At 29.1% G+C, this 23,305-nt stretch overlaps 1 protein-coding gene across 2 annotated transcripts; it reads right to left on the bottom strand.

Moving 5' to 3' along the window:
- Nucleotides 1-20,366: 20,366 nt before the first annotated feature.
- Nucleotides 20,367-22,880, bottom strand: CRC (Plant-specific transcription factor YABBY family protein). Of its 2 annotated transcripts, none has more exons than XM_085670183.1 (7): nucleotides 22,581-22,880; nucleotides 22,073-22,204; nucleotides 21,763-21,868; nucleotides 21,556-21,604; nucleotides 21,153-21,228; nucleotides 20,966-21,022; nucleotides 20,367-20,610 (listed from the first exon to the last, which is right to left on the bottom strand). In XM_085670183.1, exons 1-7 carry the CDS (start codon nucleotides 22,671-22,673, stop codon nucleotides 20,590-20,592), a joined length of 534 nt encoding a protein of 177 aa, XP_085526309.1. In that variant the 5' UTR covers nucleotides 22,674-22,880; the 3' UTR covers nucleotides 20,367-20,589. The 2 variants fall into 2 exon arrangements, with proteins under 2 accessions (XP_085526309.1, XP_027906870.1); XM_028051069.2 differs by having other exon boundaries at nucleotides 20,367-20,614; nucleotides 22,581-22,874.
- Nucleotides 22,881-23,305: the final 425 nt, after the last annotated feature.

Genomic DNA, 23,305 nt, shown 5'->3' with positions numbered 1-23,305 from the left:
TTATTATATTGAATTATTTAACGTTAATGAATCTCAATTGTTCAACTATCTAGTGTCATAAACATTTAGTATTTTGTATAAAAGTTAATGTGATTGTTGTCATGTTTAAAATATTTTAAACCCGTAACATTTTTCCGCGAAGAAATGTGGAAACTCTTAATAATTACACTTGAAATTTATTTTGTGAAAAGAAAGTTGACAATATATACATGTGCTGAAAGAAAATATTTTCTTTTCATTGAGAACATAGATTTAGACGTAGAAATAGACCTAACAATAGTAACATTGATAAATGTTGTTTTAGAGGTAAGTCCAACATATACGAGATTTGATTTAAGCCATTTAAAGGTTATGTTGATCTCATTTAAAAATAAGTTTAATCTAATTTCTTTGATGTTGATTGGTCTAAAGTCTCTTCGAATCCATTATAGATGAACTAACGTAAAGACCATTATCACAAACACCTTGATCAATGGTAGTTTTATAGTAAAAATATACATTTTACTTATTACATATGAATATTTGAAAATAATATTCAACTATTGTTATAATTTGTTAAAAAATAATATTTGGTTTATAGAAATGTGTTGAAATTAGATTTAGATATACATCTCATGTGTATTTGTATTCAGAAAAAGGTGTTTATATCTAATTTTCATAATTGATTAAGTTTCCAAATATTTCTTTTGAATAAATTATTAAGTTTAACAACTATGTTAAATTTATTCATATAAGGAAATATTGATACCAATGGACTACATACAGAAAAAAAATCTCATGTAAAGATAGCATACGTAGTTTACATAAGGAGAATTTCCATATGTAATTTTACATACAGAATATCCATAGGTAACAGTACGTACAAAATTACGAATCTTTACATACAAAAATATAATTGGCATGTAAAGTCTAAAGACATTTCTTACGAAATATTTCCATTTGTAATGTCGAAGGCATTACCTATGAAATATATCCATATGAAATGTTGACTACCTTTACATACAGAATAAATCCATATGTAACTGATGTGGACTTTACCCACAAATTTGTTTCGTATATAACTATTTTTCATACTGATACATACATACATATATATATATATATGTATTACTTTTAGATTTTTGTGTCTCAAATGTAATAAAATTAAAAATAAAATAAAATTTTATCATCACTAAATCAATTGAAGATGATGCACATGACAATCTAATAAAGTTCTAATATAGCATATCCAAAACCTACTCATTGCAATATACAATCCAAATAAAGAACTAAGAACATGTATCCAAAATCAAGGACCAACAACTCATAACAAAGTAATGGTCTAAGAAGATACAATCCAAATCTAGTTTGGTCCAAATGTAACCTAAATGAAGTGCTAAGATTATCCAAAAGGTAAACATTAAAACTAAATGCCTAAGAATTATTGTGATCACATCTATCTTAACATTGGTCTTGATGGTTTTGTTGTGGTTCCTCTTGTTGGTGTTCTTACTGCTATTGGTGTTGAAGTAATGTTTGTACATCAAGAGGAAGTAAGGAACAACAACATTGAAAAATGATGAAAATTGATGACTTAACCTTTCATTACCCTCCCTATAATTTTGAACTTGTTGTCCAATCCTGTAGATTCAATCCTTTTTCTTTCCACCATCAACAAGAACCCAAGTGTTAATCCTTATTTTCTCTTCCTCTTCAAATTGTCCGACAGAAGATATATATAGCATCTGATCTTGCTTCAGAAATTCTCTTCTCAAATTGCTCCTATTATTCAAAAATATAAATTATATACATATATATATATATATATATTTATATATCATACAATACATATTATAATAATATAAATAACAAAAGAAATTTACACATAAATGTTTTCTCCTACATCGCTCATCCACAAATTGACCATCCGCTCGTATCTATGTTGGCTTAGAAACTTCTTCAATATGTGGTGGATGGCCCAGCTCCTTCTACTACAAAAAAAATTATTAATATAGGATGGTTAATTTTTCTATGATGATTTTGCTGTAAATTAAAGTTTCTTATATAGCAAGCAAGACTAGTAATGAAATCAAGAACTATTAGAACACCAAGTCGAAGATGAAACTTCTCTCTTCCTTTTTATCAAAACCAAGAATGTTTGGTTAGTCTTCTTCCCGTACAATGATGACCTTAATGTAATGCAAATTCATTTCTACTACCTAAATACTCAATATTTAGTTATCTTCTTTACTTTGGTTTTTTATAAAAGTAACCATCAATAACTAAATCCATAAGTTGGGAGTACTGACTAAAAAGGTAGGGAGTGATATTGAAGATTCTAGTCTAATAATTTCTAATTAAAAAATGGGGTTCAAAGTTTATTGTCCACAAAACATGATGACCTTAATATACTGCAAATTGATTTCCATTACCTAAATAATCACTTTTCGGGTATGTTCATTACTTGGGTTTTTTTTATAGTAACCATAAATAACTGATAACATAAGTGGGGACTACTGACTTGAGAAGTGGGGAGTGGTGATGAATATTTTGGACTTTTCCGCAGTATTTGATTGAAGTGAAAACTTAGGTGTCAGAAAAAGATCCTTACAATCACCCTAATTTACTAAAAAATGATTTGAATGAACAAAACATAAAATATTTGATTATGTTGTTGGTTGTGATTTTTGAAAATGGTTCCTCAATGACTCATTACACAAGTTGGGAGTATGGATTAAATAAATGGGTAGTCATGATCGATATTTTGTTCAGTTTTTGCAATTTTTAAATGAAGGACATAGTTAATTGTGAACACAAAATCCTCAAATTCACCTAAGTTAAAAATCATTTCCATGTCAAAAAAGTTGTAGAACTAGGTTATGTGCTTGGGTGGCCTTTTTTTAAAATGTCTCAAAACTGAATTATAACGTTAGTGGGTAGTACAAATTGTTAAAGTGGGAATTTTGAAGGATATTTTGTTCATTACTATTGCTCTTACATTAAAGTGCAAACATTTTGTTATGAAGTTTGTGGGTAGTACTATTGTATTAAGTAGGGAGTTATATTGAATTTGTAGATTCATAGTTGAAAATTTTGCTTATTATTTGCATTTCGTAAATAAATAAATCAAGTTTAATCGACTACCACGATATGTAGTCGCTGAAATGAGAAAAAATATTCAAACACTATTTCAAAGTTTTTTGGGACAACTGTAGGATTACTTGGAGAGTTTTATTCAATATCACCATATCCTTTAACAATCCTATTTTCATCACAAGTAATATATAAAGAACCTTACTTCCATATTCATATCAATTAAATGTCCACAACTCTTCTTATTAAAAGCATAAACACAAGAAATCTAGACATACATTTTCATCTAATAAGACATCAAATAAACTTGTCTATCCATATTTCAATCATTCCACAAACCACAAGGTCTGCTATTGTCAACATATAATTCTGCATAACTTAACAGTGCACTTAATATACACAAACAACAGAGTTGCAACTTTCTTTTCATGACAACTTCCACATCAAGTCTGACGTTAAAGTGGTGACCCATTTCAAAATTATTGGGGATCTACCATATAGTTTTGTATACTTATACAAATGACTACAACAACAAAAATTTATGTCAGTAGTGTCATTCACTTTGCATTGTAGTAACTTTTCAATTGACATATCTTGAATCCATCCATAATTTTTCACTTTAAAATGCTTGACAATGTCAACAAACTTTAGCACCAACTAACTTTTAACAAATAAATCGTAGTATTCAAGCACTTCTTGCATGTGAATGGTTTCAACATCTAGTATTGGCCAACAAATAAATGAAAAACCAACGCACTTCTGAAAAAGGACTATTGGCCACCATTGAAGTAAATGTCCTAAAAATTTGACTACCAACAACAACACAACACTACCAAAAATCAATATTGCCCAAATGTGCTTTGTTTGAGATTTTTTCGAATATATTATGTTGTGTACAAACCCACAACCATAGAAAACCACAACAACAATGACCAATTGAAATACACCCAAAAAGACTAAGAATGCACACAATGTATGGAACAACATCAAGAACACAGTAAACGACAATGCCATTAACAATGAAAACCAACACCATTTTCCCCAAAAAGGTCAGAACTTTACACACAGATAAAGAATGAACGATGAACACGGTGTGGGAAAGCTAAGGGATGGAATGAGAGGAAACTTACAAGAAATCGCTTTGGATGAACGCTGACTTTGAATCCCGTTGTTGTCGCTTCTGCTGTGTATGAAGTGTTCTCGTTGAGGAGTTCTCCAAGCCATTCTTCTCTTTGCCAAAAACTTCTCTCATTTCCCTTTGCCTCCAAAACTGACGCACGTGCCACACTTATTTTCGTTTAATGAAATTCAATTTGAAGAATGAAACTGCCTTGTCACGTTATTAATGTCAAAATTAAGTCTAAAAAGTATGTCTAAATATCATTTCCGTTAGCTAAGGCCAAACGAAAATGATATAGACATAAAAAGTGGACTCATTTTTGACACAGGGCCCACATAGCATTTAATTTTTAATTTAAAGTTTAAAAAACATGGAAAACTGAATCTAGGCATGTGTGGGTCAAAATTTAAAGAGGGAAAATTGTTCTCCCAAATCCAAAAGCTACACCCGATTCTTCCATCACCACAGCACACTCCTTCTTCGTTTTCTACCCATGGGTTCCTTCCATTGGAGAAAAACGCAAGCTTGATAAAATAACTTCACCGTTTCAGAGAGAGAACGACCACCATCGCCACCAAAACAGTGTTCGTCGAGTGGATTGCCTTTGCCATGGAGTAGAACGAGAAGATACGAAAAGCGGAAATTAGTGACTAAGAGAAGGTTTCGTGTTGGTAGCCTTAAATACCATTTTCGATTGCAGTAATAACACTTTTGTATGGTGACCATGAAAAAAAGTCTCCTAAGTTACTTATGATGAATGTGGGGAGTTGTGATGGTAAAAATGGGGAGTTATGTTGGTTATTATGGTCATCAGTTGCAGTACTTAAAAAAAACAAAAAAATTAAATGTCACCACTAAATGTTCAGTGTGGAAAAAATATAAGACAAAACGATTTCCATTGCCATTAAATTCAATAACATATTCTTTGGATGGTGTCCATGAAAAAAAAGTCTCATAAGTTAATTATGACCTATGTGGGGAGTTGTGATGGTAAAAGTGGGGAGTTCTATTGGATATTTTGGTCATCAATTGCGGTACTTAAAGAAAAAAAATATAATGTCAACACCAAATGTTCAGTGTGGGCATAATATAAGACAAAAGGATTCCCATTATCACTAAATTCAGTAGCACCTACTTTGGATGGTGGTCATGTAAAAAATTCTCTTACGTTACTTATGACCCATGTGGGGAGTTGTGATGGTAAAAGTGAGGAGTTATGTTGGTTACTTTGGTCATCAGTTGTAGTACTTAAAGAAAAACAAATTAAATGTCACCACCAAAATATTCAATGTGGGCCACCATCAAAAGAAGGTGTTATTACTGCAATCGAAAATGATAGGGAAAACTGAACCAACTTGGATTTTTTTTTCATGGGCACCATCTAAAGAATAAGCTATTGAATTTAGTGGCTATAGAAATCGTTTTGTCTTATATTATGTTCATACTAAATATTTTGGTGGTGACATTTAATTTGTTTTTTTTAAGTACGGCAACTGATGACCAAAATAACCAACATAACTCCTCACTTTTACCATCCCAACTCCCCACATAGGTCATAAGTAACGTATGAGAATTTTTTACATGACCATCATCCAAAGTAGGTGTTATTGAATTTAGTGATAATGAGAATCCTTTTGTCTTATAATATGCCCATACTGAACATTTGGTGTTGACATTATATATATATTTTTCTTTAAGTACCGCAATTGATGACCAAAATATCCAACATAACTCCCCACTTTTACCATCACAACTCCCCACATAGGTCATAATTAACTTAGGAGACTTTTTTTCATGGACACCATCCAAAGAAGGTGCTATTGAATTTAATGACAATGGAAATCGTTTTGTCTTATATTTTGTCCACACTGAACATTTAGTGGTGACATATAATTTTTTTGTTTTTTTTAAGTACTGCAACTGATGACCATAATAACCAACATAACTCCCCATTTTTACCATCACAACTCCCCACATACATCATAAGTAACTTAGGAGATTTTTTTTATGGTCACCATACAAAGAAGGTGTTATTACTGCAATCGAAAATGATATTTAAGGCTACCAACACGAAACCTTCTCTTAGTCACTAATTTTCGCTTTTCGTATTTTCTCGTTCTACTCCATGGCAAAGGCAACCCACTCGACGAACACTGTTTTGGTGACGATGGTGGTCGTTCTCTCTCTGAAACGGTGAAGTTATTTTATCAAGCTTGCGTTTTTCTCCAATGGAAGGAACCCATGGGTAGAAAACAAAGAAGGAGTGTGTTGTGGTGATGGAAGAATCAGGTGCAGCTTTTGGATTTGGGAGAGCAATTTTCCCTCTTTAAATTTTGACCCACACGTGCCTGGATTCAGTTTTCCATATTTTTTAAATTTTAAATTAAAGATTAAATACTACGTGGGCCCTGTGTCAAAAATGAGTCCACTTTTTGTGTCTAAATATCATTTTCGAAGGCCAAATGGTTATTTGTGATACCAAACTAAATAACATATTAACTCTAGAAAGGAATTGATTTTTTTTTTTCATTTTTAGAAATGCTTTGAAAACAGATAACAATTGGTTATCAAATGGTTCTCTTTTTACTTAATCAAAGTGTATATCTCGTGATTGCTGTCCTGTGTCTTTTGTAGAATTTGAGAGTATATTTGTTGAGTTAATTTTTTATTAATATTGAAACAAATATCCTAATGATTTTCGTGTGATCTTTTTCTGAAATTATATTTTTATTAATCTTGATTTAACTGCACTTGTAATACATAAAGGATTAAAACAGAGAAAATATAGAGTATCTCATAAAGAATAAATAATATATTTTTTTATGTAAGATATTATATTTGATGATAGTAGTAGACATAGGATTCAACTCTGAAGAAAATTAAGTAAAATGAACCATTCTTATTTAACATTTTCTCATATGAAATTAAATTATTTCCGATCATAAAGCATTAAATATGGAATAAAATCGTTGATGAAAATATTCTTATAATTATATATATACAATAGCATATTACCTTAAGTTAAATTAACACGTTCCTTTTAATATATATTTTACTACTAAAAGGTATCTTATTAAATCCTTTATTCCTTCAAAATTTTACTTATTGACATCATTAAAACACACATTATCAAGAGTATAATTACTCCAAAATAATAATGTAAAATTAAAATATATTTAAAATAAATTAATAATATTTATTTATATATGTTCATTTTTAAGGGTGGCTTGTGTAATGGTTATTGTGGTTGGTTCACATTCATGTTTCAATAATGAGTGATGTGATTCAACCTAGAACCTAATACGCAAAGCGAAGACAAAATTCATTTTAAGGACACATTGCGAATAGGAATGGGAATACACATTCGACTGCTGGAAACTTATGCTCAGGTTTGATAGGACTAAAGTCTGTCTAGTTCTTATGTATAAGAAAAAGTAAAGTGTGATCGACAAAATAAAATTAAAAAAAAACGTATTTTTTGTGATAAAGTTTTACAATTTTTTATAAAATTAAATATATTTTTAGTTCTCAATTTTAACGTGAAATATATGAAATTTTGATATATTTTGATCCTTCAACTTTAAAACTAAATGGATATATTTCCTTTTTTTCAATTAAGTTAAATTTTGTTTATGTGTCAATATTTGACATATTAACAAAATTTAATTTAATTGAATTAAAAATATTATATCTATTATTTCTTAAATTTAGGAACCTAAATATATTAAAGATTCAAACAAAAATAAATTTTAATTTTGCGTTAAAATTTAAAGATTAAAAATATATTTAATTTTTTTTATATAATTATAAAGTAAAAAGAGGTAGACAAATGTGGTACACAATTTAACATTATAATTTTTTAAATAATAATAGAATTCTTCTCATTTATATTCGTTTGTCAATTTTTTTATAGTTATATTATTAATATTTTCTCATGTTCTTGCAACTTATCAATAATCAACATGCTTTTTTTTATTTTTTATAAAATCTCATTATTTTTATCATATTTATAAATATATACATCATTATAGAACACAATTGGATTGATACGGTAACATTTTTCTATTATTTGTCATTATATGAAACATATATATTATTAAAGAAAAGAAGAACAAAAGCGTGAGACCAAACTAGCCCCATAAAGAGTTAATATTTATTAGAAATACATAATTTATCCTCAATTTTTGTAAACCTTCTTTCCTTTGGTCTTCATTTTCTGAAATATTTAAAATAGTCCTAATTTTTTAAATTGTGATTAATTTGGTCATTTTTACAAATGTACGGAAGATAAACAACAACTACCACGTGTCACTTCGTGACTTTTTTAATATTTTTTAAAAAAATTTATTTTTAAAATGTTATCCACGTGTCAAGTCAGCATTGTGACACGTGGCAATGTTCAGTGCCACGTGTCAAGTCAATGTCACTACCACGTGTCAAGTTAGTGTTATTGTCACATGTGAGTGTCTTGTGACTTATATTCAATTCGGTCTTAATTTTCGTTAATTGTATTTAATTTAATCCCAATTTTCGTTATTTTTATTCAAATCAGTCCCAATTTTGTCCTTCTCCAAATTGACCGAATTTAATCTCTATATAAATGTTATACTGAAATTTATTTTTATTAAAATTTAAATTTACACTAAGAATTTTCCTTATCATTTAAAAAACAATAAAGAATTTTCCTTCTAATTTTAAAATTAATAAAGAACTTTCCTTATAATTTAAAAAATAATTAAGAAATTTCCTTGTCATTTAAAATATAATGAAGAACTTTCTTTTTAATTTTGAAAACAAGAATCATTTTGAACATTTTAAAAAAAATAGAACCAAACAAAACAAAATTTACGAAAATTTGCACTAATGATATATTTAAGCCAAAAAGAATATAAACTAATAACAGAAGGAGAAGAGAGTTATATCCTTTGATTTCAAAATGCTTAAAATTGAAAAATTTATTAACACTTCGAAATAAAAATAATATTTTTTTACTACATATTTCTGTAGATCATTATGTCTTTATTTATTTTTATTAAATAGAGAAAGGAAAAATTAGAGGAAGAAAATACGTGAGAAAATATAATTAAAAACTTATATGTAAACAACGCTAGTGTTTGAATTTTTGTAAATATATAATTTAAAAAAATTTATATTTTTTTAAAGGACCTGGTAAGTTAGTTAATTTTATTTTTATTCATAAAAAATAATATAAGTAACTGATATAATACGTTCATGTATTATTTAAATTTTTGTATAGTGAGTATAATTTATTTATGTAACATGTAATTTTTTATATGTATTTTTTTTCAATAATATTTCATGTAATGATAAATAATTGATGAATAATATAATTAAAATGTCAAAGTTTATATCCAAAATGAACTTGAAAATATAAAGGAACTTAAAACCTTGTTTAAAGACTCTAAACTGAATATTATTTAGAAAAATAGCTTATAATGGCGTGTTAATTTTTTTTTATTGAGTGACATCTATAAAATAAAAAGATTTGTAATGTAAAAGATAAATTGATATAAAGAAGTTTGATGAAGCAGTACAGCATCCAATACCTTTTGAGGGCTGAATTCTGTCATTCTGAAGAAGATAAGAAAGCGCGTTTGTGCGTTTTATCTGAAGCACCGTACAATGTGTAAAGCACACAAGGGGATAATATCCTCTGCCAAACAAAACTTATAATTTCTTTCTAATATTCTCTTTCGATTATGATGCTAATCTATGCCACATTCAATCAACTTATACAATATCATTTTTATTTATTCTCAGTTCAAATTCTATACATGAAATAACGTTAAATGGTTAGAATAAGCATTTTTCCCTTTATGAGACCATCAAATCTCTAAAAATGTAATGTTTGCTAAATACTATAATTCAATTAAAAAACTATGTTAAGTTTTAATTAATTGAGGTGTACAAATCTTTATAGGCTGAACAACACGTAAAAGATATATCTAAAGTAGTAAATACAAAATGAGAAATGTCACACGTATAATTTCACTCTTTTAAGTAAATTAGGTTAAGACTAGGATATAGTGTAAAGAAATATAATGACAAGTAAAAATACATGCAATATAATTCTGTTTGTACAAACTTTACATTAAAATGTTTATTCTCAATAATGAGAGTGATGAAAGTCTAAACCTAAACTTTTGAATATACAATGTTATGAGATATTTCCTTTTTGGTTTCTTTTTAGTGGGGGTCATGAGGGAAGAACTTAATAATAGTAATTTGTAAAGACATATAATAAATCGTTAAGTAATATTCTAATTAATTGTTGTTTAGTGTGGTGATTAGTTTAATTTATTTTTTTTAAATCTATAATTAATTTAATTGAGTTTGGCCAAAATGGAAAAAAATTGAAGAATGAATTGTAACCAAATTTTGTAGCCTCGTTGATGCATGCTCTAACTATCATAGGTACCAATCATACTCTTGTGTTTGGTGGTCCGTTAGCAGCCTAATATCGGATGGAACAGAATCGACTTGTAAAGTGAGGTTTGCACCTCACTTATATACTATAAAATTGTCTTATTTCTAGTCGATGTAGAATTTTCAAAAACAAATTTGGCAAAAACCTTTGAAATGGTTGTTAAGAGAAAAAGTGACAACAATTTAGAACATTCACAGAGAAAAATGTATATAATAATATGTACATGCGTGCACTTACACTTCTCTTTTCACATGTAAAATGAAAAGATTCCATGTGAAATAGATTTTCTTGAAGACTTTGTGATAAAATGCAAGTTGCATGTCATCAATTATTATAGCATTGGTCATCATTCTCTCATAATATGTCATTATTCATGAAAGCGAGTGTTTCTTTAGGGAAGAAATTGACTGGTCTTGTTTTAAGGGTGATCGTCAATTGAATATGTTTGTGAATGAAGGAATCTCCCATGTGGTGTACAAAACACCTTTTTAAATTTTTAATGTGACACGACATTATTCTCATCGATTAATACCTATGACTAAACTTTTCGTCCAACTAATCTTCTTATGTTGAATTTATTGTAAGTGTAATAGTAAGACTTTATTTATGTCCTTGTCCACTACACAACTTTGGTAAGTTTTGGAACAACTTTAAGAAAACTATAACCTTCTATATATGTAGGGTTTCTAAATATTGAAAACCTCCAAATTTTTAAGAGTGTGTAAATTGAAGCTATTATTATCAATATAATTAAGCTAGTTTGAATTTTTTTTTATGTTTCTTTTTAAAATACAGTTGTATTATAATATTTAAAATAATGAAGTTGTGTTTTTAGGTTTTAATATTAAAGATGGAGGAATTGAATTTTGATGATTAGATCATCATTTGAAAATAATGAAATGGGTTAGGAATTAATTAATGTGCTTGATTTGTTAGTACAAATAAAACATCCATTCCAACTATTATTCAATGGCAGACACTCTCTTTATAGTGCACAGAATAGACCCACCATGCATGCCCATTAGCTAAATTGCAAAACAAAAGAAAATGTAATAAAATCTTAAAAATATACTAAATTCATATCTTATGAAAGACAGATATAATGTTGGAAATTGATGTCTTAAGCATGTACACAGCATTATTAATTGCAAACATGCTGAGAAAACTGGTGTGAACAATGAACAGAAAGAAGAAGAAAAAAAGATGTTACTTAAAGTGGGCAATGAAAACAACATAGCCAACAACCATGTAATTCACTAGTATCAGGTTCAAGAATTTTCTAAAGGTAATAACAAAGTGAAAAATTAATAGAGACTAATGGAAGAAAATTAATTACATAAATAAGAAGAGAAATATTATGTGTATAACACACTACTAAAAAAAAATCTGTAAATTTATTTAAAAATTCACAATAAATGAACGTCTAACCAATTTTCATGTTGATTTTTAAAGTTTCACACTAGTAAGAAAAAACTCAAAATATAAAATATTCTAATAATAATTATTCCAATAATATTTCATACTATTATGTTTATCTCTTTCTTATTATTTATAACTTATTACATAATGATAGAGAAGGATAAAAAAAAATATTAAACAATTTTTTATGAGAGATATGATAGTGTGTATTACATTTGCATATAAACTACATAAGAAACAAAAGAAAAATAGTGGTTTGTGATCCTTTAATAACCAAATTTCAATGGAAAACAAAAGCCACTGATTTGAATTTTACTTTTCCTTGTTCATGCAATCCTTCCACTTTGTATATCTAAGATAGACATATACTAATTCACAAAAACTAAAACCACATATTTTTTGGGTGGTTTGATCCTATAAGAAAGGTTGGAAAAGAAGTTAATCCAAGAGTTGATAAAGTAAATTTAAGCCTAGAAAAAAGGAAGAAATTAGTAAATGAAAAGAGTGAGTATATATCTTTTTAAGCTATGCAAAGTACTGTCCATAAAAGAGCATAGTGGAGGAAGAAAGAAAGGATAAAAAGGTGGAAAAAGATGAATAGTGGTAGATGCATTAGATATTTTGTCGTGTAGTGCATTGGTTGGAGCACAAATCAGAAGTGGGTAAGGTTGAGTGATGGCCCCTATGGTGTTGTTGGAGCATAAATTGGTGGTAGGGGCTCTATTGCTAATGGAACTTAATTTCTAAGCACAAGCCAATAGGGTTACACAAGTTTAGATTTTAAAAAAATAATAAATAAATAACTCATTTGATTTGAACCTGGGTTTTAGGCCTAACTCAACTCTACAAAACTAACTTATAAAATAAAGTTTGCACCTCATTTATATACTATAAAATTTTCTTATTTCTAGTCGATGTGGGACTTCCAACAATAGAAGTAGTTTTATCTGAGTTTTAAAAAGTACTTTAATTTGTGTTTAAACTTTTGTTTTAACATTTATGTAAAAAAATAAAGTGTTTAACGCATAGTTAAAAAATCATTGGCGTTCTTATCTGATTTGGATGAAGTGTCTTCTACGATAAACTATTCTTAGTATGAAAGAGTTTTGAGTTCTTAAGATAGATAGAAAGAAGATCGACCACAGAAAATTCTTTAATATTTACGTCAATAAAAATGTAAAGTGTATTCTTAAACTTCTTGAGTTTAATATTGTCGGAATTAATTTTGTTTAATCTTTTTTAATAGATAATAAAATCAGTCTGTTTGTTAAGACTTTGAAAAACTTTTTTTTGACTACAGCAACTGAAATTGTTAATTTTATTTTATAAGTATAATTCTTTTTATAATTAAAAATGTCAATTAGTCTATATTTTTTCAATCCTATAATTTACTATAATTCTATATTTAATTATGAAAATAAATGCAATTCATCAAGATCCAATAAATCATTATGTTTCAAAGATTTTTCAAGATTTTAACACTTTTATTTCAAAAGTATACAATCTAGTGACTTTAATTTTTTAATATTAAATAATATATATATATATATATATATATATATATATATCCATATATATTTTTAATTGTTTAAATCTACTTTAAAGCGTGATAATTGTTTTATCTACAATGTACAAAAAGTAATTAATTTTAAACAATTTTTGAAGAGATTTTACAATTTCATCATCAACATTTTCATCAAATTGGTTAAAACAATAAAGCTTAGTTATGGTTGTTAAGAAAATAACACTACTAGAAAAAAACATTTTAGCCACCGACGAAACCGATGGCTAAATGGGTTAAATCGGTGGCTAACACCCTTAGCCATCAAATTAGCCACAAAACATAAATTTTGGTAAAAACCCTAGTCTCAAAACAGTTAGTCATCGATTTTATAATCGATGGCTAGATAGCCACAAACTTATGGTCGCTAATCTGTCACTAAAAATTTGGTCACCTTGAAGCATTAGAGACCAATTTCGCAACTGAATTTTTGGTCGCTAATAGGAACAAATTTTAATTTAACAAAATGATTTTCAGTCGTTAATTCAATTGTAAATAGGTATGTTTTTTAATTTAATTAAAATATTTTGGTGCCAAAATTGGTGGCTAAAACAATAGTTAAATCGGTAGCTAAATCGATAGATAAAATCGGTGGTTAAACTAATGGCTAAATCAACCTGCTTATTCAATTTTATACCTGCTTATAAATGCTACATATTTAATTATACTAAATAACAATAAACTCCAACATATAATATAGTAAAAAGTAGTTTAATACATGATCCAACATAAAATCAAAATGAAATTAGTTCTAAATACATCTGTAAGTTTTAAAAGTCATCATACAATTCAGCCTAACGAATATTCATGTGGACCACCATCCCATTGCTAGGAGGGTCAGAAGCCTCTGGATTCTTCAACTGGATGTGTTGTAAAACAAGTTTCATATGTTCTTCTTGGCGTATGCGTTACTTCTGTTGCTCATTATCTTGCATCAATTGTACCACTTTTTCTTCAAATGTCTTGTCCTTAGCTTTTGATTTACCTTTTAATTTTTGAATAGTTTCAATCATTTCTTTTATTTGATAAACCATTGGAGTTTAGCTAATACTAGAGATAGCACATGTGGGAGTAAACTTTTTGTTCAATGCACCAAGTCCATATACATTATCCTTATTTCCACTTCCAAAAACAGCAAGGTATATTTCATTGTCATCAATGAAAGTAATAAGAGAGTTTTCTCAACAGGATTTTCGACAGTCATTTTATGGATCCAAAAATACCTTAGAATACTTGTTTCGAAAATAGTTTTCACATTTCAAATTCAGATATAGCTTCCGAAATATCCAATTAGAAAAATACTTTTTTGGAATGAATGTTCTGGGAGACATTTCCAAATGCAAAAAAACTTTCTGAAACACTTGTTCCAAAATATTAAAAAAGAACGTCTTCTCCGGAATGGTGTACCCGATAGCATATTTTTCAATACATGATTTGGAATTCGTTTTATTTGACCTCAATATCTTAGTGCAACCCACCACTAATGAAAATGAAAGAGGAGTGAAGAGTGAGTCCAGAGAAAAACACTTGTTTGAGCAAGTGAAAGTGTTTTTGCGTGGTGGCATCCCTAATGACTTTGCTAGGGAGAATGGATGAAGAAAATATTGTATAAATTATGGGGGTGCATGAAGAAATTATTGAGGTGCAGATAGCAGCCTGAAGGAGATTGTGTTAGCAGCTTTGGATAAACATAAAGTCCGATGACTAAATGGGCCTTCCAAGGATGTCCAATTATGACTTTTTCTTCCTGCATCCCCAAACTTTCTAACTGCAACTCCAGAATTTTTAAAATACGTGTCCTATAGGTCTTTCAGAACAAACTTTTTATATTCTAGAACATAATTTCTAGAATAGGATTTGTTGAACAAGATTTTCTAAACATGCTTTCCAAAATGCATGAATTGTATTATGCAATACGCTTTTCCGAACAAAATTTTCTTCATAAAATTTTCAAAACATATATAACATTTTCCAGAATAAGCTTTTGGGAACATACTTTATGGAATAAGCTTTCCATAACATATATAATGTATTCCTGAACTAATTTTCTGGAATAAGTATTTTTTTTAAAACGACTCTCTCTTCTTTTCTTTCTTTAGGGTTTGTTTGTTTGGATAAATTCATTGTACATAATAGATTGTGATGAACGGATTCACAAAGTTACTAACGGTTCATTTTCAAATATTTTTGAGCGAGTGAATAAGAAAATTTGTGGGATGCATATCTTACCAAAATGAAAGGATTTCTAAGATTAAATTGAACTTTTATCATAATATCCCTAATCCTAAATTCAGGTACCATAACATCCTAACTTATGTTGCCTCTTAAATATATAACTATATGTTCCTCTTCCATATATATATAATAATAATAATAATAATATAATATATAATAGTAATAATAATAATGTTAAATAATAAAAAATAATAATATTTAATAAGTAATAATAATAATATTAAATAGTAACAATATGTTAATTTTAACTATGAGGGTAAAATAGTAATCTTATATTTTAATTTATTAAAATATTTTTTTTATTTATATCATTCACAAATTCTCATAAACTTCATTCTCAAATTCATTCACTTTACTTTCAAATTCCTTAAAAGAAACAACAAAAATTCATTCACTCAAATACATACATTCACTTTTGCTCAAATTCATCATCTCAAATAAACACACATCATTATCTTGAAGAATGAAGATGCAGCAGTAATCATAGAACAATAATATGGTGCAATGAGAGAATATTTCAGTTTTTCTCTCTTCGTATAAGATACACTTAGTAATAATGCGGTGTAAGAAGAAAAGCCCTCACTAGTAACTTTGAATTAACTTCACGTGTTACTTTTGTAAACTGTACTGTAAAATATCTTCTGCAATGTGATTAATTAAAAATGTATTAAGTTTTCTTTTATATTAATTTGTATACTTAAAAGTGAAACACCTCCGCAAAAAATATGATTTTCAATCTTCTTAACTTTAAAAAAATGTTGTGAAAACCAACTGTGAAAAAATAAACATTATCCCTACACAATGTTATCAGTAGTGTAATTCATGCAATGAATAATCTGTCTTCTACTTGTTGTGAAAAAACTCGTCAAAATTCGCATTGTCGAAAAGAAGACTCGTCTCTTGTAAATAGACTAACAGAAACTCGTGTTGAATAAAAACATGACTATAATAAAAAGTACAAAACTTAATTAGCACAATCATTCTTTAAAAGAACCATACATTAAGATATCTATAACTTAGCTTTGTAACTAATTTAAAACTCTTGCAATTCTTTTTATAGTTGAACTATTTTAATTATATTTTTAATTTTAATTTTTATATTATTCTATTATTAATCTTGTACCATATCTTAAATATTTTTTTAAAGTAAAAATACTTCTATTATTTTTACTTTATATATATATATATATATATATATATATATATATATATATATATATATATATATTTACTTTTTTCAAAAGTATAAAACATTTATTTAATCATTTTACAATCACACTAAATACATATAAAAAAATTAAAAATTATTGTTTCAAAGAATATTAATATTTTTTTAAACAATTTAATAAGAGAATCTATGTAAAAAAATGTCTTTAAAAATCTCGGAAAGGATAAATCAATGATTGAATTTTTAAAGATCCATTTTAGATTCAAATAATTAGATAAAATTTTGAATTTAAATCTATTTTTTTTCAGAACTAGTTTGAATTTTTTTTTTAATTTATATCCAAATATTTGGATCAAGATTTAAATCCAGATCTAAATATTTGGATCAAGTTCAAAATTCATAATCAATTTTTATATAAAAGAAATTTAAATTGATTTTTCTAAAACTTGTGCTTTCGGGGTTGACAAGATCGAATTTGTTAAGATTTCGACCAAGGTCGACTCGATCAATTGTTGGGCCGACTTGGCCAAATTCCGGTTGGGTTCGACTCGGCCGAATTTTGGCATCGTCCAACGTGGTCAAAATTTGTCAAGTTCCGGTTGGAGCCAATTCGGTTGAATTTTAGACAGGGTCAACTCACCCTTATATGACCAAATTTTGGTCGGGACTAACTCAACTAAATACGACAAACTTTGGATCAGAACTAACTTGGCCAAATTTCGGTCGGGGTCGACTCGACTGAATTCACCTAAGTATCAACCGGGATCGACTTGGCCAAATACGGCCAAATTTCGGTAGTGGCTAACTCGGTTGAATGCGGCCAAATTTTGTCTGGGATCGACTCTGCCAAATTTGGCCAAATACAGCTAAATTCTGACTGAGGCTGACTCAGTTTATTTTGGTCTAATACGACCAAATTTGTGTCAAGACCGACTCAATTGAATACGACCAAAGTTTGGTAGAGGTTGACTGAGCCGTATATGACCAAATTTTGGTCAGGGCCGACTTAGCCTAATTTTGGCCAATGCCAACTCGGTCAAATTTTGACCAAGATAGACTCGACCGTATTCGGCAAATTTAGGTCAGTACCAACTCGGATGAATGTGCCAAATTTCTTCCAAGATTGAATTTGGCCAAATTTTGGTTGGTGCCAAATCGGTCGAATGCGCCAAAATTTGTTTTTTTTTCTAAAAATAAATATTTTGCTGTAGGATTCTAGCACAATGATATTTAAAAATGAAAAGCTCGATTTTAAAGGAATGTTTAACAAGAAAGAAAGAATTAAAATTTCCGATTTGGTTGAAGTACACAAATCCAAAAGTAATATTATCATATTCAGAACTTATGCCCAATAGAGAGTATAAAAATATTTATGAGATAGTATTAAAGGGATGAAGGGATTACAAGTGCACAATGCAGTAAATGGAGAGAAGTATTTAAAATAGGGACAAATAGATAATATTACGGTCAGAATATTCTAAGATCATGATGGGATTTTTAATATTCGAACCCACGTCCATTTTTTATCCAAATAATTGGATTAAATTTTCGATCCAAACTTCATTTTTTACATCATTTTTTATCTAAAAATTTGGATTCAATTTTCGATCCAAATCCCATTTTTTAACAAAACTAGTTTGAATTTTTTTAAAATTCAGATCTAAATATTTGGATAAAATTCAAAATCAAGAATCCATTTTTTATGAAAGAAATTTAAATTGATTTTTCTAAAACTTGTGTACTTAGGACCAATACAGTTGAATTTGGTAGAATTTTGGTCGAGGCCAATTCAATCGAATTTCACCATGGAAATGACTCGGCCGAATACAGCCAAAGTTAGGAAAAGACCAACTCGGCCAAATTTTGGCCGGGGCTGACTCGACTGAATTCAACCTAATTTTGGTCGAGGTCAACACGACTACATACAACCAAATTTCGGTTGTGGCTAACTTGACCTAATATGGCCAAATTTCGTCTGGACCGACTCGGCTAAATACTGTCAAATTTGTTCTAGACCGACTCGGCTAAATACAGTCAAATTTCGGTCCAGGACCGATTGGGCCAAATTTTGACTGGGGTTGACCAAATACGGCCAAATTTCGTACAGGGTCGACTCTACCGAAATCCAACCAAATTTGGGTTAGTCTATCTCGACCTTTAGCCTAACCTAACTAAATATTTAGATTGAAAATTTGGATTAGATTTTTTGGATTATCCATATTTGAAAATCTAGATTTAGAGAATTAATATTCAATTCATAAAATATATAAAATAAAAATCAAATTGAAATTCAAATCTAATAAAATAGATTTTAAATGGATTGAATTTTTTATAGATTAGATATGAACACAAGTGGATCGAATCTAGAAATTTGGATATATTTTTTTCCACCTCTAGTCATGACCACATATAAGTGCAGTAAATATCACCCTGGTTATGAAGATCTTAGGAACTGTGAGGTTTGAGGTTAATAATATTGAAGGATTGGAAATGTAGGCAATAGAAAAAAAAATCCCATATTTGTAGATGCAGTTTTACTATGGGCAAAAATTACATAATTTCAAAAAGGTTTACTTGTTTTTATTTTGTAACCAGAATATTTGGAATATATCGTTTTCTGGGAAGGGACAGGTTAACAAGCAATTGTACTGTAATATTATATATATAAGTTAGAACACTAAGTGTTTTGTTTTTTACTATATAAGTTTTTTTTTTTTTTTTTTATTAAAAAGACCATGTTATACATTATTGGGGTTTACGACTTTATTAAGTAAACATATAGATATTTAATTTATTTAAAAAGTAATCCGACGAGAGCTATTTTTTTATTTATTGTTTTTAAAATTCAGTGCTTAAGATGAATTTTTATTCCTTATAATCATTAGACTTTAAGAAAATAAATGGTAAAAATGATGAATATTTTTTAAAGATGTAGGAGGTACCTTTTTCAAGTGGAATAAATTAATTGATATTCCAATTTTCATTTTTTTAGTTGCAGGAGGGGCAAGGCCCCAATAAAATACCACCCATATTTAAAAATATATTTAATTAATAGGTGGTTATTATATTTTAAGAATATTATTTAATATAATAAAATGAGACGATCCAACTTCAACATAAAAAAAAAGTACACTTTCTCATGCAAACTGTATATATAAATCATTATAAAACCCAACTAGGTTATAGTATATGTTTTCAAAACACTGGTAACAAACTAGATTGAAACATAAGGTACTTATGTGAGAATTATTATTGAATGAAAGTGCAAGATTACTTTCAAACTCTTTCAATTTATCCTATAAACATTTTCCAATATATTATCAGAAAATGGATCAAAACACACTTAAACATAACCATTTTAGATTAACAAATATTTCATTAGTAAATACATATAGGCACATAAGTCCTGCCTTCTTAAATTAAACACATTTCAGATCAACATGAAGACACAAAGTTCATCTCCGAAGGAAATTAAAAGATATAGATGTAGAAAATGAACAACACCTAATTAAATATAACTAAGTGACACCTAATTAAGTTAACTTGCTCCAACTCTCTCTCAACCATCATGCCACAGCTCCATCAATCTGCCTGCACAAACCAGTTAATGAAAATTAACACAAAATTAATAATAATCTTGGTGAACCAAGAAATTAATAATGGTTTAATTATTCATTTAGTTAAACAAATGTTATGTTTTAAAATTTATACTTCAAAATCATTCTCGTTTCTTTTTATGCTATTTTTAATATTCACATGAATTCACATAAGAGAGACGAAAAGCAAAATTAAAAATGGTATTTATAGAGACTAAAAACAATTGAAATGATACGTGTAAAGACTAAACTATAAGAATCAAAAGATAAAATCAATATAATTATAAGATTAAGAAATGATTAAACGGTAATATATAATTAATATATAAGGATAAGAAATTCTTACATTCACTTTGTTTGCAGAAACTGAACTAGTTGGTGAATTTGGAATGAACCTTGCCCACTACAACAAATTAGGAATATTATATATATTAATGAATATCTTGTGAGTTTCAAGAAACTTAAGCTAGTTATAAGCATGCGCAGTACTAACCCTAAAGCCTAAACTGAGGGTTAGAATAAAAAACAATTACATTTTTCGCAGCAGCGCTGAAAGCTTCTCGATGTGGGATCTCAGGGTTCGCTGCTTTGATGCGCTGTATCTCCTCTCTGACATGCACAGCAAAAATCAACCAACTTGTGAATGTTATATATACAATGAGTATGAATATTTCATTTGGAAACACTGGTTTAAGATGATATGAAAGTGACTTATGATGACCCTTATTAATAAGCCTTTTCAGAAAGGATTGGTCTGCTTCATACACAATGAAACTGATGAATAAAGTTAGATTTCACGATAACCAATTGAAGGAAAAGAAACTCAGTCAAAGAATAAAGGAGAATGCGATAGTGCAGCGTGTGGTGATGGTGTGGGTGGGTTGTGTTTGCGATAGCAAAAGACAAAAAAAAAAGTACACTTTCTTTTGCACTTACTTCATGAAACGATTGTATGCAGATGGGAGACGGTGCTTTTTCTCAGGTGCTGCGAAAGGAAAAAGAGAAGAAAAGAAACAAGAACAGATATAAGTTTACATGGTTGGAGTTGAGAAAAAAACACATCATATGATTATGTAAGTGACATGTTATATTTGTTTGGAGAGGGTTCTGAAAAGGGTTGTTCGATCTGTGGTAGCTACGTACGTTTCACAACAAATGATGCTGCTTTTGGGGACACTGACTCGTTGGATGTGGTTGGTGAGGAAGATGAAGACGATGCTTGTCCCTTTTTGGCATTACTGTAAAACCCCTGCTGGAAACAAAACAGATGGTGCTTACATACTCTCACTTTTTTCTCTAACCAACCATCACTACACTATTGATCTCAAAGAAACGTTAACGCACAAATATAGCATAACAAGAAGAAGAAAACTGAAACACAAGTGTTACACAGTGCAGAATATAGATGTTGTTCATGAATTGATATGAATATTTAATTATGAAGGTACAGAACCTGGAGACTGAGGGTGTGATCAATGCTTTGGTTTTGAGAACTTGGGGGTCTGGTGCTCAGAAAGGAGAGGTTGCTGCAGTGGCCACACTTCACTGTCACAGTGTCTAACAGCCTCTTGCATGGGATACCAACCTGCACAAACATCAACATGACCCTACATGTGTAAATATTATTTCTAGTCCCCTCTTTCAATTTTAGGAAACATTATTTTTGTTAATGTACTTCTGAGTACTACCTGTACTCCTTATCTTAACAAATCAGTTTTCCTTATAAAATGTTTGACACTCATTTTCAAATAGCTATATACAAGGTTTCGTAGTCATGTTCTGATGTTTTTGTGATATTGCAAAACTTTGTGATGCTGCAACTGAAATCATATTTGCAGACCCTTTTGGAAAGCTTGGATATTTGAGTATAAACGTAACCTTATGATAAACAGTAACATAAATAAATAAGAGCATGAGTGATGGTTGGTGTGTTATCTTGCAGTGTTTAAAGATGAAGTTACCGCGAGGACAGTGTTGCAGAAGTTGCAACGAACGTAGCAGAGGTGTTCAGATGGTGGAACCAGGTCCATGGTGAGTTTGTCGTCGTGGTTCATATTTCGAAAGGAGGAGAAGAGTGAAAGAGGAGTGAGTAGGTTTAGCAGAGGGAGGAAAATGTTGCAGTTGTAGGGTTTAAGATAGCAATTTGAAAGGGTCAGTGGGTGATATATAGGAATAGGAATTGTGTTGTGTTGTGTTGTGTTTGTGTTGTGATGTGTTGTTGTGTTGTGTTGTGTTGTGTTGTGGGGTAGCGTCAAAAAGAAGAGTAGTTTTACCACTTGGTCTTGTAGTAGTACAATTTGCTGCAGCATTATATTGCACGCTTTGTTTGCAGACATGACCTGCACCAAGCACTGACACTAATTAACCATCTACAATCGCCAAAATATCGCACATATATACATGTATATCTATCTATCTATCTATACTCATTCTATTTCAAATACAACTTTATTTCATTCTGTTACTCATCAATGTAGCTTCATGTGGATAATCAAGTTTTTTGTTTTTTAAATACATTCAGTCAACGTTAAAAATGTAGCTTTTCCTTTAATCAAACAACAAATTTAACTTTTAGCCAAGTTTTAACAACTCTTTTGATTCTGTTATAATCATCAATCACTTTATTGTTAATTTAAAGTTTATAGGGGCATTCAGTGCTTAGGTTTTACGAGGTTGATTGAATGGT

This window comes from Vigna unguiculata, chromosome 2, assembly GCF_037176805.1.
Source record: "Vigna unguiculata cultivar grain cowpea cultivar isolate G323 ecotype 2 chromosome 2, ASM3717680v1, whole genome shotgun sequence".
Lineage (NCBI taxonomy): Eukaryota > Viridiplantae > Streptophyta > Magnoliopsida > Fabales > Fabaceae > Vigna > Vigna unguiculata.
The sequence above is the reverse complement of the archived record's forward strand: the minus strand, read 5'-3'. Positions and strand labels throughout refer to the sequence as shown.